At 42.8% G+C, this 15817-nt stretch overlaps 1 protein-coding gene across 1 annotated transcript in view; it reads right to left on the minus strand.

The window, feature by feature from the left end:
• MAP3K13 (mitogen-activated protein kinase kinase kinase 13) overlaps positions 1–15817 on the minus strand; it is a 38174-nt gene that overhangs the window by 21110 nt on the left and 1247 nt on the right. Inside the window, exon 2 of the mRNA XM_010144806.1 lies at positions 3724–4298. Coding sequence (XP_010143108.1) covers positions 3724–4225 — 502 coding nt within the window. The 5' untranslated portion in view covers positions 4226–4298. The remainder of the gene's footprint in view (positions 1–3723; positions 4299–15817) is intronic.

The raw sequence follows: 15817 nt of genomic DNA on the forward strand, positions 1-15817 counted from the left end.
GGAATTACGTGAGAGCTTACGTTTCTAAGGTGATTAAGAACCATTTGAGCAGAATGATGGGAATCTGTTTCCCATGGGGAAGAAACGCAGGAGCAGTCTGAGCCACTGAGTCCATCTATTTGATGAAAACTTTTGCTGTTTGCCAGCGCTGGCTGCTCGCCAGCATTGGCATTACGACAAGACGCATCTCTGGATTACAAAAACACCCACAGACACAGGGGCACTTTGTAAAGCACGTTGCTCTCCAGGTCAACACAAAAACACACACGATGACAGTAAGCAGGTAACTTGTGAAAGGCAAGGTGAAAGCAACTCCTGAAGACAGGTTCTTAATCCAAAGGAAATGGCTTGAGAGTCTAATCAGTCTGTAGAAAACACAAACAAGTCTTTCTATGAAGCGCCCCAAACAATCCAAATTAAATAACTGGTAGACACAAATTATGCGACTAAGTCTATCTATCTCCCTGAAAGCATGCACCAACAGCCTTTAGAAATCAGGGTAAACAACTGGAAAAACAGTCAGGAGTGATTTTATGGGTCAAACCCAAATACTTAAACCTCAGATAATCAACTGGCAGCCACCGAACAATGCAAAAGAAAACTCTCCCTGCAGGAATGACTGTTCACCAAGCAGGCAGAGCATTTAACAGAAGCAATTGGCACTGCTTAGTCAACCAGCAGACCACACTGCAAGCAACTTCCAGCTGACCAAAGCTCTGTCCAGCTCGGCTCCTTAAGGGAAGCACAGAAACACACTCCTCTTGATGATCATCTCAGATGTTGAGAAGGAAACTCAATGCGTAATTTCAAAAAGAGGATAACACAGGATCATATAAAAGTTGTTCTTATCTTTTCCCCCATTTGCCAAGTCTCGAGCCAAGCCTTCACAGGCAATATGGACTCGAGTATCAGACATTTGCTAAGGGCATGATACCTATTCACACTTTACTACTTGCAGCCACAAAACCACCACCACGTCCTAGAGTTTGGGCCTGCAGGAGATCCAGAGCGAGTGAGCAAGGATGCTGGTGAGCAGCAAAAAGTACTAGGAAGCATCTGCAGGCAATATGAAGTCCCCAGTGGCTGCAAGTCCAAACTGGACTCCTACCAGAGTCGTTGATTCAGCCCAACACAAGGGATTGTTCCTGGATCAGGCTTAAAGCAGTTGCTTCACGAAGGGGGGTGGGGGGGTAGGAAATCACCTGCACACATCTATGGCATCAGCCCAAAGCTGTAAATAAACTTCTAGAAGAATGAAAGGCCATAACAAGACTCTCTTTATGGCTGGAAGAGCCAGAGACATTTTCTCAGCCTGTCTTCTCCAAAAGCGTAACACTTGCACAAACACAAACCCTGCATCTCCTTGCTAAAAGACAGGGAAAAAACAAGCAATCACACACATCAGTTACTAAACTGCTGCCTTGCATGTAGCTGAAGAAACACACACAAAGAAGACTTTCCAGTGGCAAGAAACAAGAACGAGATCACCTGGAAAACAGAACATGAATATTCTGACAAAATTCTCAAGTTTTAGCACAGAAGTAGTTTTAAAAGGTTTATTCTTGGATAATAAAAGCGTACTACTGCCATCAGAGATCTGTTCAACTGATCAGCTCCGGGGGGGAGGTGGTAGAAAAAAAGTCATCTTTTCATTCTCATTTATGAGAGTGAAGACACTGAAGATGCACCTAAACCACAGAGGCCACATATAAGAGACCCCAATTAATCTTCAGCCTTACCGCATCTGTAGCCATTTCAAAATCGCCCTTTTAGGAAGGACCTAGCGCCAAGGACAAACTGCAAAGCAGCCATGAATCCACAGCTTTGAACACGCTCAGGACATAGAGAACAGCAAGATACTTCCATGCATATGAAGCAGAGCTCTGTGCGCACCCCCCAAACACACCAAAGCTCTCAGCTGCTCATTTTCATTAGTTAGCGCTTCCGTCTTTTTTATTAGTGACTTTCATACAAAAGAAAGTGTCCCCTGTGGGCCTTCAAAACACGTATTAAACTGTGGTCTCCAATACATCTGCTGTGCCAATTATATGCAAAATACGATCTCTTCGCCTCACAGGTAGCTTCCGTAAAGCCACCCCAACTGAGCTTAGAGGCACACACAGCACGTGATGTGCTCAGCAGCCTTCAGCCCTGGGAGAAGTCTGGCCTGGGGAGATAACCACTTGTGTGGGATAGTCATGAAACTGCTGGAAGCTGCTGATGTAACTGCAACAAAACTTTTGGCTTCAATTAAAAACACTGAGCAGCCAAACCAAGGAGTGTAACACAGACTACAGACGCTGTGCCTCCTTTGAATGTTACCCAGCTGCTTTGGAGCTCCTTCTGCTGCACAAGGGAGGCTCCCCGCGGTCTCTTCTGCAATCACCCCAATACTGTTAATTCCCCAAGGAGTTTTCAGTCGCCTTTTTTATTTATAGACTCAACCACGTGTCACATACCGAGTTCACAACATACAGACAAAACTTAGAACTGACTTTGCCAAAGGATTTCAAACCCAAGTAAACTCTTGCTGAGCACACGGGTCTGACAGACAAGCGGCTGCTGCTGAGGAGGCACCTGCCACCGTGCAATGCAGTCACGGATTTCCCTGCTCAGAGTTATGAACTGAAAACGATTGACTCTAGGAAGAAGGAGTAAGTTTACTTCAAGGCAGATTCACCCAACATGTTACAGCTCTGTTCCCGCATATTAGCAGCTGTTTGCCTACCCAGCTCTGGGGTGTAGATACGAAGGACTCAGACGGGTTTTCTGACCACCTATCTTCTATGCCAGAAAGCCATCTGATTAATAATGAGTCTTGATCACAGCAATACGGGAGGCTTCTACCCCATGGAATAGCATGGTGCAGCCAGCCTGTTCCCATTTTCAATAAGCTTCAACCATTTCAGCTCCTTAATTCTAATGACAGATTGTTCTTTTCCCATCTGCCACTTCCCTCCCCCTGTGCTAGGGGAGAAACTAGACACCAAAGGCATACTCTGCTCTTTAGCTTTCAGTAACCCCTAAAGATAGATATACATGATCGACTGGGACGTTACTTACTCCCGAACTACATATTTTACACATATATATATTTATAATCACACACATTTATACATTTAAACATCTAAATTAAAAAGCGATAAACATTAAAGGACATATTTCTGGAAAGATAAGTAGTCAATGATACTTAAAGAATAAAATCACTCCTGAACAAAAAGACATAAAGCTGATGTAATATGCCCAAAGAGAAGAAACACTTCTGCTGTTTGGTAGTCAGCTGAAGGTAGCCTTCACATACCCATTCAGGAGTAAAAATGCTTATGTCACTGTTTTTCACATGGCACAATGAAAATACCTATGCCTATGTTTTTCATCAGGCATGAAAAAACCTGAGAAATTAAAGTAGCTGGTACAATCCTTGCGTTCAACACAATTCTTTCTGATTCTCGCTAGCACAAATACTTGGATCAGATTCAGACCTTGTCACAGCAGTCCGAGGCATGGGTCAGAACAGGCAAATTGGTTTTGACTCCATCACAAGTTGCCTTTGCTACAAATAACAGCTGTTGGCTGTACAGTGCAGGGTTTCTCTTTGCAAACCCATAATAGGGCTGCATGAGACAATAATGGTCACAGGGAAAGCTAGGAAAAAGCCCTGGGTCGCTTTCCTCATCTTCACCCATTCCCGTCAAAGCAATAATGGTTTGCTTCCCTACTTACCTTGCTGTTGCAGTTTGTAGTCTGTGGAGTATGCCTTGCCTATGATGTTCCACACAGGCCTCAGACAACCAAAAAGTCCCTCAAGAAACCCACCGCTCCCACTGCCTGATCTGTTGAACTGGACTTTAACATCATCTGCTCCACTGTTGCTCTCTCCATCCATAGTGTTCCTGTTGCCCTGAGGAATGGCTGTTTCAGACTCATCCTGCTCTCGCAGCTGCAGCACGCTGTTCTCAAATTGGTCCCTAGAGTCCTCACTGATGCTGGTCAGCACTGCTGCAGTGACCGGGCTGCTCATGTTGTCGATGAGGTCTGCCTGCAGCAAGCCTTTCTCACGCACATCCTCTATGAGCTCAGGAGACGGGTGGTTTCCAGTAGGTGCATGTTCATCATGTAACCTACTAAAGTCTTTATCTTCACAGAAAGCTTTGCTGATCGAGTTTGGAGAGGAAGACAAGCTCAGGCGCTCCTGAGTACTGGCCATGATGCCGTGAGTGTGCATCAAGGAGATGGTCTGAGTTGGTGCTTAGAGAATTAGTACAACACAATTCAGATGTGACACATGGACCCAGTACCTGAAACAAGAAGAAAAAGAACAACTTTCACATTTTTATTTATTTTCACTACATGCACTTTCACAGAGGTGAGCTGATAATTAACTAGTCATTCCAGACAACTGCTGATACTTAGTAAATAATTATTGCCCTAAAAGAAGCAAATAAATTATTCCAACAGAAACTCCACCTACGCAGTACTCTCAGTAACCTACTGCAGGAATTCCCTGATAAACAAACACCACAAGTTTTAAATAAAAGCCTAAAGGTCAAAACTGTGAAAGACTCTTTCCAGCAAAGAGCTGTTACTTCGTGGTTACTCTAGCATTTGCCAGACTGAAGCTGACCCCAGGTTTTTCCAAGCTCAGGCGTGGTTTGTGTCCAGTCAGTGTCTCTGCGTCTGGTACAGTCCACAAGCTCAGGATTGCTCTGCAAAGAATTCCTTGAGACGAGGTGCTAGAGAAACAAAGCACAGTGATACAGGTGGCCTGAATCCACCAAGGGATGGTTTGTAGCCCCTCCCTCAGAGACCCACCTAATTATGACCATCCTGGTCTTTTAGTTTAACCCTGTCAAGTTCATTGTAGCACGATAGGTTACATGCTTGGACCATCTTCATGTCACCCTCATAAACAACTTCAGACATAAAAAGCCTCATGGGAACAGCATAACCTCCTCTCTGATCTCCCTCCTTGCACAGGCCTGAAGCAGCTCCTCCCGTGGCTCTCTGCCTTCTTCCTGCATGAAGTTCCTGGTAGGTTGCACCAAAATTCAGGGCTGTCCCTTAATAAAGTGGGCCCATCTCTTGCTATGTGCTCCATTGAAAGACCCTTTTTCCACAATCCAGCGTAGTGCCACCATTCTACAGAGCCAGACCGAAAGCTGGGGGCTGTGCTGCGACAGCTTCCCACTGCCAAAGGACCGTCCTGGGGTAGAACCACTTCTGAAACAAGTCTCTCGAACTTTGTGTCAGAAGTAATTAAGCACATTCAGCCTGTAATACAGGACAAAGTCCGATTTTAAATTCCATATGAAATTGAGAGTGGGGTAAAAAATGGCATCAACAGAAACTATTTTGTTAAAAAGTAAGATCAGTTACACTGGGTGCAAAGTCCCAGCCTCTGTAAACACCCACTGAAAGGAAGAAAGAGGTGGCCAGGTAGCACACAGCCAATCGAAAGGGAACAGCTCAGCCCCATAACTTCTTAAGATGAGGTCATTAGAGACGAGAGATAAGACCTTCAGCCTGGTGTATGAAAAGGTCATGCCCTGGGCTTCAGCCCCTCTCCAACAACAGAAGCACCAAATGGGAACAGCCAGGAGCCTGTTTTACACTCCCACTCCTCCACTTGATCAGATGGGGTACGCGGAAAAGCTTTATTAGAAGAATGTTGTTTAGCCTGTAAACTTAATGCTTTAAAAGAAAGCAAAATAGCAGGTGAGGCAAAAATTCCAGCACAGTCCATACCAGTAAAGGACCTGAATTAAACTTGTATGGGAAGCTCAAGAGTTGGTTATTCCTGCCCTGTGACCAGCATTACACTGACTGACTTCCCAGCATGGGAAGCTGCAGGGTGACTGCAGTAGAATGGTTACTAGTAGTAGTAGTTGTTATACAGTCACAGATTTTATCCTCAATTTAAAGAAGGAAATGGAAAAGATCGAGACCTGAACAGAATTCCATAAAAACACCAAAGCAGCTCCAACTCAGCATTCCTGGGTGCTGCCCCTGCTCATTCCGAAAAGTCCAAGAGACACAAGAGATTCTTTAAACAAAACCAAAACGTGATCACTGTTCCTACAGAGGAATCTGCTTTTCATAATACAGCATATTAAGCCAAGTAAATAAAACATCAGTCAGTCTCCCCTGCAAGAATCCCTCGAGTAAGAGCCAACACAAGAATCTGAGGTGTCCCAAAGTATCTCAAGTTTAAACAATGGGAAGTGCATTAAGGATTAAATCAGACTTGGAGGGTAAAAGTGTTTGCTGTTATGTGACTCTGAGTATAGTAACATAGTCTAGGATTTTGCTTTCACCTTTCTATGTAATTTTCTGACTTCCAAATGCTTGACTCTGTAGTTTTAACAAAGAACTGCTTTTCCTATACATATTTCATATTTTCCTTGTTTCTAAACGGATTATCAACATCGTACGCACCCCCTCATCTCCCTGTGCATTTCTCACTATAGCCTGGAAGTACTGCCACTCTTCCATCCTGCTGCTGAAGCACTACAACATATATACATTATGCTGCTAACAGCCACCAGATCACCCTGACCCTCAGTTCACTTCTACTCTGGTATTATTCCCCTAGAGACACCTGCAGCCTCTCACCATCATCGGGGCTCAATACAGCAGGCAGTGCAAGTGGACACAGACGATCCTGGTTTTCGACCTCAATAAAAAGATGAAGTTTAGGCAAGGCACGTGCATTTTCTGTGCTGTATAGCAGGCTGATCACAGCATCCCAGGCACACTGGCTGCAAAGGACCTCTGGAAGTTATCAGGTTCAACCTCTCTCCTACCTGCAGCAGGGTTATCACAGCATAGCACAGCTCAGCCATGGCTATCACAACCCAGCCAAAAACAAACCCCCGCATTTGGGGACATCACACTGTCTTACCAGATCAGATTGCCTTCTCCAAGACTTAGATATTTGCCTTTAAGCACAGTGCCCTGCCATGATATCTGCCACTGTATCTGTTTCATGGGGAGAGGAGGCATGAAAAAGTTGAATTATTTTCAAATTGCCATGATACAGCCTTATTTAGGTACTTACATAAGCAGCCTGATTTTTCAGAGGTGTAGTGAACTCATTGTTTTCAGAGCATGAGACGTCAGCATTTATTTTAAAACAATTTCATATCAAGCCAACTTGAAGCGGTCCAGATACATGGGCAGGGGGTAAAAGGTACTTTCTGTCACAACATAATCAATGCTGACTTGCTGGGGAAATTAATTTTTTTAATTATCTTAAATTACAGTAAATTCTGCAATGTGCAACCTCTTGCCATAGCGAAATTTGATTTAACACTGACAAATCAGGTTTTCTTCGACCTTGCCATCTCTTCAAACAAGGGGTGAAGAGCATTGTCTTGCCTCCCCTTTTCTTTCAGACAGAGTACCACGGCTGAGATTGTTCATGCTGAACTCTTCCCACTAAAAGAAATCCTAGAGTTTCATTCAGTGAAAAGAACAACATTTTCTTGAAAGTTTAAAGTTTCATTTTATATAGGCTGTTTGCCATTCGGGATGTTTATCATCTGTATGTGCCTCCTTAACTTCTACAGTGAAGCGCATAGTCAAGCAGTGTTCTGCCTCTATCTTAGCGATACCTCTGCTGTAGCAGACTTCAAGTCAAAAGCTGAAAGCTCTGTGTGTGGGAGGACTGTGTGCATATTTAAGATACACAGATTTCATGAAATGCTGCCGCAAAAGCAGACTTCAAGGCAGACCCTCTCATTTGAACTATTTTGATGAGTTCATGCACTCCGCAGCTAACAAATTTATTTTACATCTGTAAGGAAATTTGAGGCTCAGTACAATTCTGTACAACTGCAACTTCTTGTAAATGATACCTTTTTCAGGAAAAGCATTTTTCCAGGCAAAAATCGCACCACGCCCAGACAAAAGGAGGACAGAGTACACCTCTTCCAAGAAGAGCGAGACCGCACCTCAACACATCAGACAGCCCAAACTGCAGTTTGAAAACTATCAGAAAAGTGACAGTTGACCCAAATCAGCATAGAGCGGGTGAATCGGTTATCACAGAATCATCTGGTTGGAAGAGACCTTTAAGATCAGAGTCCAACCGTTCTCCCTGCACTGCCAGGGTCCCTAAACCATGTCCCTCAACACAAGGCATGCTTTCATGTTGTCTAATACCGTGCTTGCTCCTGGAAACGTTTGTCTAGTAAGTGTTCTCACACACACACAGAGCAACCAAAGCAGGTGGCTGCCTACACAAACCCAGAATTTATGAGTGTCAAAGCAATGGCCGGGATTGAAGACACGGCAGAGTTAAACAAACGCCTTGCATGGACCATAATGGAAGTCTCTCCTTTCAACAGCAGTGCTAAAAATAGAATAGCAAATCACAATTCCAGACACAGCACACAAACAAAGTGTTAGTATGCTGTAGAGGTTGAGTAAGTACAAAGCAGTCACCCCTCTGTTTCCCAAGAGCACAAATGTCCAGTAGTATTTAGTTTCCTTGAAGCACTATTTCCTATATTACCAGGTCAGGCATATTCTACGCTTGCACTTCTGATCCATGTTTAAGGGCTGAGAAAGAGCTACTGGCAGAAACTAACCAGCTGATACGTGGCAAGTATCAAGGACAGAAGAGAGTACTGTCCGTATCGCTACTTACATTCAAGCCCTGGAGTTCCCTTGCTTTTTGCTGGTACGCAGTGCGATTTCCTTCTGGCTGCACTAGCTACAGCAAGGTAACTGCAGCTTTCTGCGCTGACAATACAGCTGTGATTATGTGTTATCACCTTGAAAGTAGTGCAATACTCCTGGCCCAGGACAATACTTTAAAATGTTCCAGAGTCCAACAAACGAGCACAAAGCATGCTTAAAAAGGGTAGTTATCTTGCTACATATATCTTGCAGGTGAGTTCTCCTGCCCCTTGTGATTCTCTCTCAATTTCTACATGGAATTTTTACAACAGGTTGGCACACAGTCATCTTCCGTCTCTTCCCTTTCCACTCAGTACAACTCCAGCGCAGGAAAGCACTGAGAGCTGCTAAGTTGGCAAGTACCAGAGCTTTGGCTGTCACTTCTGACCTTTGGGTTTCGAAATCACATGATTTTATTACACAGGATTCCAACCAACTTTTTCTTTTCCTGGTCTCCTGGTGAGGAAAATGCTGTATGGGTGGATCACATACTACTCTTATGCTGCACTTGTATAGTTTTACATTACTTCGAATTTATGCTTGTGTTTTGCATGGTTGTTTTGAACATGAACTGTAATAGCAGATTTATTGGCAGGGAATGAGTTACCCATCATCGAAACGCAACCTCTTTGTTTTCAGGGGTTTGGGTTTTTGGGTGGTTGGTTTGTTTTGTTTTGGGTGTGGGGTGGGGCACGTGTTGAGTCACATTATTCAGGGGAAGGAACAGCAAATGAATATATCCTGAAGCTTCAGCCAGAACTGCTTTGCCTTTCTTTCCCTTCTGCAGGAGAAAAACCAAAAAGCACTCTCTTTTGTTAGGTTTTCAAAACAGAAACTCTTAAGCCAGCCCATATTAACTCGGTGCAGTCTAGCCCACCTCATGGGCAAATCTTTCAACTAATATGGAATCACCCAGGGCAAAAGATTGGGGTTTTTAAAGCAATCATTCTCTTTCTCAAGGCACACTGCTCCTTCAAGGAAGCATCTTTCTTCCACATCACAACATATCTCCCATCTCACACCTGGAGGAATGCTGAACCACAATCCAGTCTTATTTTTAAATATTACAAATTAAGATATTGCCAAAACATAATTAACCTCTGATAAAACAGTTAAATTCTTCATTTGACCCTCTTGACATTTTCTGACTGTCTGAACACAACCGCTCTGAACACATTTACGCAGATACCCTAACTTACTCTACAGGAAAACAGCAGCTTTATGTGGGAAAACTGAAGTGTTGTAACGCTGGCTTTTTTTTTTAGTGTGTGTCTGGTTTACCCTGTTCTTTCTGGTTGTCAGATGAATACTACACTACTTCTGTATGTTCTGCAGATTACTGACTGGAACATGTTCTTTTAATTCATTTCTCCAATAAATATTTGGATGCCACCTCAACGTGAGATGACTAACTTTTGCAGACAACCGTTATCATCACCTGAGCGATGTGGTAGCAATTGCTTAGGGTTCGCAACTATCATGATTATTCTAAAATGTTAACAGAATGTTTTAGCATAGCCACGGGCAGTAAGCACGTGAGACCACAAACACGTATCTATACTATATGTAGCTACATCCATATTATCAAAACAGAAGCTTGAACTCTGACGATTTAAGTTAAGCCTTTATTTAAAATATTCAGTTTATCCTAAAACAAGGATGCATTGGGTTTGGCAAAAGTGATTTTACAGATGTAATATACCTTCGTCTGTCACTGTAACAGTGTGAATGAGAACTCTATCTAGCTTTCTAGTCTGAACCTTTTCTGACAATGACAAAAACAGTAAGGTATACCAGCCAAGAAATACTCCTAATGGCCAAATTCAAGCTCTGTGCACAGAGCCAGCTAGAGGTTTGCTAGGCACCTTATATATCCCAACTAAGCCTGTCAGAGTAGAAAAAAGTGGCATCTAGACTACAGCATAAGAACCAGCCATACTACACCAGAATGACAGGTCCATCTATCCCCATTTCCTGCCTCCAAAACCCCAGAGAAGGATCTGCAGGCAGCAAAACCTCACCAGTGCAGTGCCACCCAGTTCTCCATGATCTGCAGCTCACTGACTTTCTCCATCAGCAGCCCACAGTGCGCTTTTCCTATTCCATAGCCCACAGTACTTTTCCTTTCCAAATGCATCAAAAAAATTTTTTTTAACCAGAACACTATGGCTACCATGATGCTGTGGCAAGGAGTTTTGTAGCTTAACTGTATGTTGCATGAGGTAACATCAACTATTCTTATCTTTGCCTTTCTCAAAGTCCTTCCTTCAAACAACCAGTTTTTCACTGTTCCAGTGACACCTGACCCTATATATGGTCTTAATACCAGCTGTGATGTTATTAACTACCTCATCCTCCACTCCAATATTCTTTCCAAGTCTAGAAGTTCCCACTCTGTCTTCTCATGCATATATGAAAGCTGCTCTGTATCTCTGACAGCCCTTCTACACCTTCTCCATTTCTCCTACATCACCTCAGAGCTGGAGAAGTAAGACCACAGACAATCCCCAAGGTGGACGCACACAGAAAAGTACAAAGGCATAATGATAACCTCTGTTCTTTATTGCTTTCCTAACTATTGCTCTAATGCTATCTGGTACCTAAGCGTGCTTCAGAATGCTGAACTAACTTCCATGGGTCTCTCACAACCTTCAGATCTCATTCTGGAGCAGTAAAAGCTAGGACAGAGCCTAATTCATACATATAGGATGTTAAGATTAAATTGTATTTAATGTGACTGACATTTTAACATCGAAGTTCACCAGAGCCTTCCAGTACCCTCTGCCACTGGTGTACATGTTTCTTATCCTGACCATCTTACTTCTGTAGTCTCACAGCCTAAATGCTCTTGCTTCAGAATATTCCTAAATGATCTGGATAAGGGAAGAAAAGGTGGAAAGAGTATGAGAGTGCAATCTCCAAAGCAGTATGACAACTCCTTTTACAGAAAGAAGTTTCAACATTACTGTCTGTGTGTCTCTACTCTTGTTTTATACCATTTAACCAATCATTTGTCCATGAGACAGGCACCTCTGTTATTTTATAGCTGTTTAGTTTCTTTAAGAGTCACTGGTAAGTATTCTTGTCAAAATCTCAACAGATTGTATCAACCAGATCCCCTTTTCTGACATGCCCTTGACTCCTCCAAAGAAATTTAATAGCTTCCCAAGGTGTTACTTCACCTTAGAAGAACTATATCAACTCTTTCACTCCACATATTTGTGTATGTGTGCTGCCTCTCAACACAGGAATTAATTTCTATCTATCTCCACAAACACTAAACAAATATTTAACCAGAAACTCCTTCAAACACAAGGTCACAAAATTAGGGAAGGTGGAGAAGTGCTTGATTTGGAAAAAGAAATCAAGCATCAACTTTTTTCTTGGCACAAGGAATAAAAAAAGGAAACAAGTCAGACAAAGAGCCACCCCACCCTCCCCTTGTGTTCAGGGAGACCTCTTCAGCTGGTTTCAATGAAAGCGAGATTGATTCCTGGTTCACCTGCCAGCCAGCTCTGCAAAGCACAGTTTGTGAAATAAGTGGCTTACATAACTGCGTATTTTCAGCACTACACACACAAATGCTTCCTCTATCCTGTATAAGTTATTTTTGGATCTGCTAAAATGCTACTGTGTTCTTCCAGGGCTTTGCATTCTTCTGCTCAGAAATTGCATAATCTGATGCCATAGGAAATAAGTGATGTTGCATAATGATTCTTATACTCACTGCAGGATTTTGGTACTACACGTTTCTGTTGCAAAGCAGTCCTTCTCCGTGTCTCTGAACTGGGGTGCTCGTTTTCAGAAGGAAGGAAAATCCAGCGGTTGTTGGGGGTAACGAACCAAGAACCACCATACTGTTACAAGAATTTCACTTCACAAAAACGAGTTTTAACTTTGTATTCCCATTTGCTACTTCTGGTTTCCCTCCCTCTAGTTGTTTGCATGTCTTGTGCTCTGTGCGTATATTAAACAACAGAAGTTTCATGTACAATGTTCTGACATCTAACTGACCATCAACATCCTTCATCACAGGCTCATCAACACTATTCTAAAATATTTATCCCTGGTAAAAAAGACAGACTAAACACTGACTAGCCTTTTAGGCTACTAAACTACTATTGGAATCAGTCTTACATAAAAATTTGAAAATGACCTTAAGATACACTCTACTCTTTCATCTTTCCAGCTGTTTTCACAGTATGAAACAACTTTTAAAACCCAGTCACAGTCTTCAAACTCTTCTTTATTCCTTCTCTCTCCTCATCCTTCAGAATTCTGCACTTCTTTCTTACCTCATTAAAGATCCATGTTATATTACTAAGTAGCAATAACAGATTAAAGGATTTAAATTCAAGAATTTCACAAGTACAAAACCCAGGAAAATCTCAAAGTTCACAGACACCTTACAGCCTCTCTGACATTGCCACATGAAGACATTAAAACGTTCCAGAACTACCAGTGAACAGTATCTTGTGACTTCTCCCGCTCTACAGAACTGAAACATCCTATTTTCCTCCAAGGAGTAGCGTTAAGATTAATTAATGTCTGAAAGATCTTTGAGGATGAAGATCAATATCAAAGTGCTATTTTCAGGAACCCAGCAAAGGAATCAAACTCACTTCAATTTGTGTGAGGCATCAGGCTGGTCTCAGGTAAATTCACTCACACACTTGTTCATATTTTTGTAGTAGATATGAATTATTCAATATTTGCAAAGCACGTGTAAAAACGATACACAAACCTCTCAGCACTGACAGCTTAGGTGCTTCATACCTAGTATTAAAGTGGCTAAACAATTTTTCATGAAAGTACAAAAGTTACCGGGGTACATTCAGTCTGTCAACACTAGACTAGGAACCAGTGTGTGCACCTGATAGGAAGGGGACATTTGAAATCCAGCTGGCAGATCTCTAGGATGAGAAATGACAGCAGCACGAAGTTGTATTTAGTAAGCACCATACATAAGCAAAGAGGATTACACCTCAATAGAGAAGCCAGCACAATGACTTGCTCAGGAGTCTCTATTAAGCATGACACAGTGAAAGGTTAGAGCAACATCCGAGAGGTGTGATCCTATTCTCAGGCTACTGGAGCCTTACATGAAGTAACACGGTCAAGACAGCACAGACAACACAGTCACGGAATGAAGAACCCTAGAGGAGCCTGCAGAGGCTTGACATAACCCATGCCATCTAACACCCTGCAGAGACCTCCCAAGGCAGTGCTCAGCTCCTTGGTCCATCCCTACTGGATCACTTTTTGGCTACAGTTGATAAACCAACATTGGAGAATCTCCTCAGGCATGTAAGGATGGTGAGGTTAGGTTTTCGGCGTTTCGGCAGAAAAGTGACAGCTGTACAGCTGCATTACTGATTTTGGCATCCTCCAGAAGGTAACAGAGTAACGGGCTGGGGACAGGAAAGGACAAACATCCTAGGAATGAAGAGTATGTTCAAAGAGAGAGACCTCCATTCCTCAAGCCGACTATACTGGGAAAAGTCCAGCCTCCCACCCACGCCCCACCAGGAGTTTCTCCTTCCTTCCCTTAACAGCACCTCTCACGCTGAGCTAGCAACAGCTCCAGAGGAAACAGCACGAACAACTACAGGTTCACTGGAGGATTATAAAACCCTCATACTTTACACAGAAAAATCTATTCTTCACCCTGGCCCACACCCAGCTGTTGCTCATGCCTTTGAACCCACTCCAACGACCAACTTCTCAGCTGAAGTTGTAAACAGGGAAAAAGGACAGAGGTCAAAATGCACATCGAGTATTTATAGGGGCGGGAGTGAGTACACAAAGTGTTTCTGCTCCCGGCCCACCTCGGTATTTCTGTCGCAGCAGCCAACTTGCTATTAAGTCCAAAGTAGTATGTGTGGTTTAGGTGAAACTCCCCGCTCCACAAGACCTGAGAGCAATTTGCTGTAATGTCTCAAGAATAGCAGCCCACCAAAGCCTAAGCCCTTGCATAGGATATGTTTGCCAAGGGGGGGATTAAAAAGAGAAGTCCCTTCAGCTGGCCAGGGCTGAAGTGCCAAACCCCTGAGAGCTTCAGCCTCTTCTGAGGGTGCAGAGGTAACATTTGCCTCAGTTGGCTCATTTTGATTCAGTTATGTCTGAGGAGTTGTAAAAAGCAGTAAGTCTGCTGCTGTCTTCCTCCAAACACAGGATCTCAAGTACAAGCTTGTCTAAAATGCTCCATGCACTGCAAGGTTCAGGTGCCTTCCTCTGCCTACCCTGGCGCCAAGGACCAGAGCTGAAGAGGAACCTGCACTGGCTTTAAATTTGTTCACACGATAGATATCAAATTTCTTTTAATTTTATATATAAAAGCTTTATTTAAAACACTGCCATTTTGAGAAGTCCTGCTATTTGAAATCCACTCCACGCACCTCGACTGCAGAAAGCCTGGAACCAGTACCAGATAAGAACAGCTCCAGTCTAACCAGTCACCATCTCACATTTGCTGTAAAGAAGTAATAAAAAAAATCAGGAGATACTGTAAAACCTTTCTTATCCTGCCACTGCTTAGAGCAGAACCATTTTTTATTAACCACTAATTGTGAAACGGCTTACCTATGAAGAGATTTTCAAATAAATCATTACTCAATTTTCTGATCCACTGGAGATAAGCCACTTACCCCATCTTTACAACAGGAGACAAAAGAGGCAGGTTAAAAATGCAACCAGAAAAAAAACAAGAAACCCAAATATTTTTAAACACAAGTTCATGTACAGCCGAGAAGCCATGAGAGTCCCTACCATCTATTCTGTGCAAAAAGTTATTTGCTAATTCCAGGCACAGGGGTCAAAATGAATGCCAGCTATAAATTTAACTATCAGAGAGCAGGGGACAAAGACAACTCTGAATGACAGGACTAGTCTAGATCAAAGAATCAGACTGGAGGCCCAAAATGCAGGAAACAAAACTGGTGTTAAAGGAAAACAAACAAAAAACCCCCACTACATCAAAATCCTGATTTATTTGTTTTTCACAACGGAAGTCTGTTATAGAAAGGGAGGTTCAAAGCCTTGTCCCTCTCTAGAAACAAAAATCCCTGTAGGTCTGGGGACAAAACAAAAAGGATAGTAACAAAAACTTTTAAACCAATGACAACTTTAACCTCGG

Source organism: Buceros rhinoceros, unplaced genomic scaffold (assembly GCF_000710305.1).
Source record: "Buceros rhinoceros silvestris isolate BGI_N320 unplaced genomic scaffold, ASM71030v1 scaffold33391, whole genome shotgun sequence".
Classification (NCBI taxonomy): domain Eukaryota; kingdom Metazoa; phylum Chordata; class Aves; order Bucerotiformes; family Bucerotidae; genus Buceros; species Buceros rhinoceros.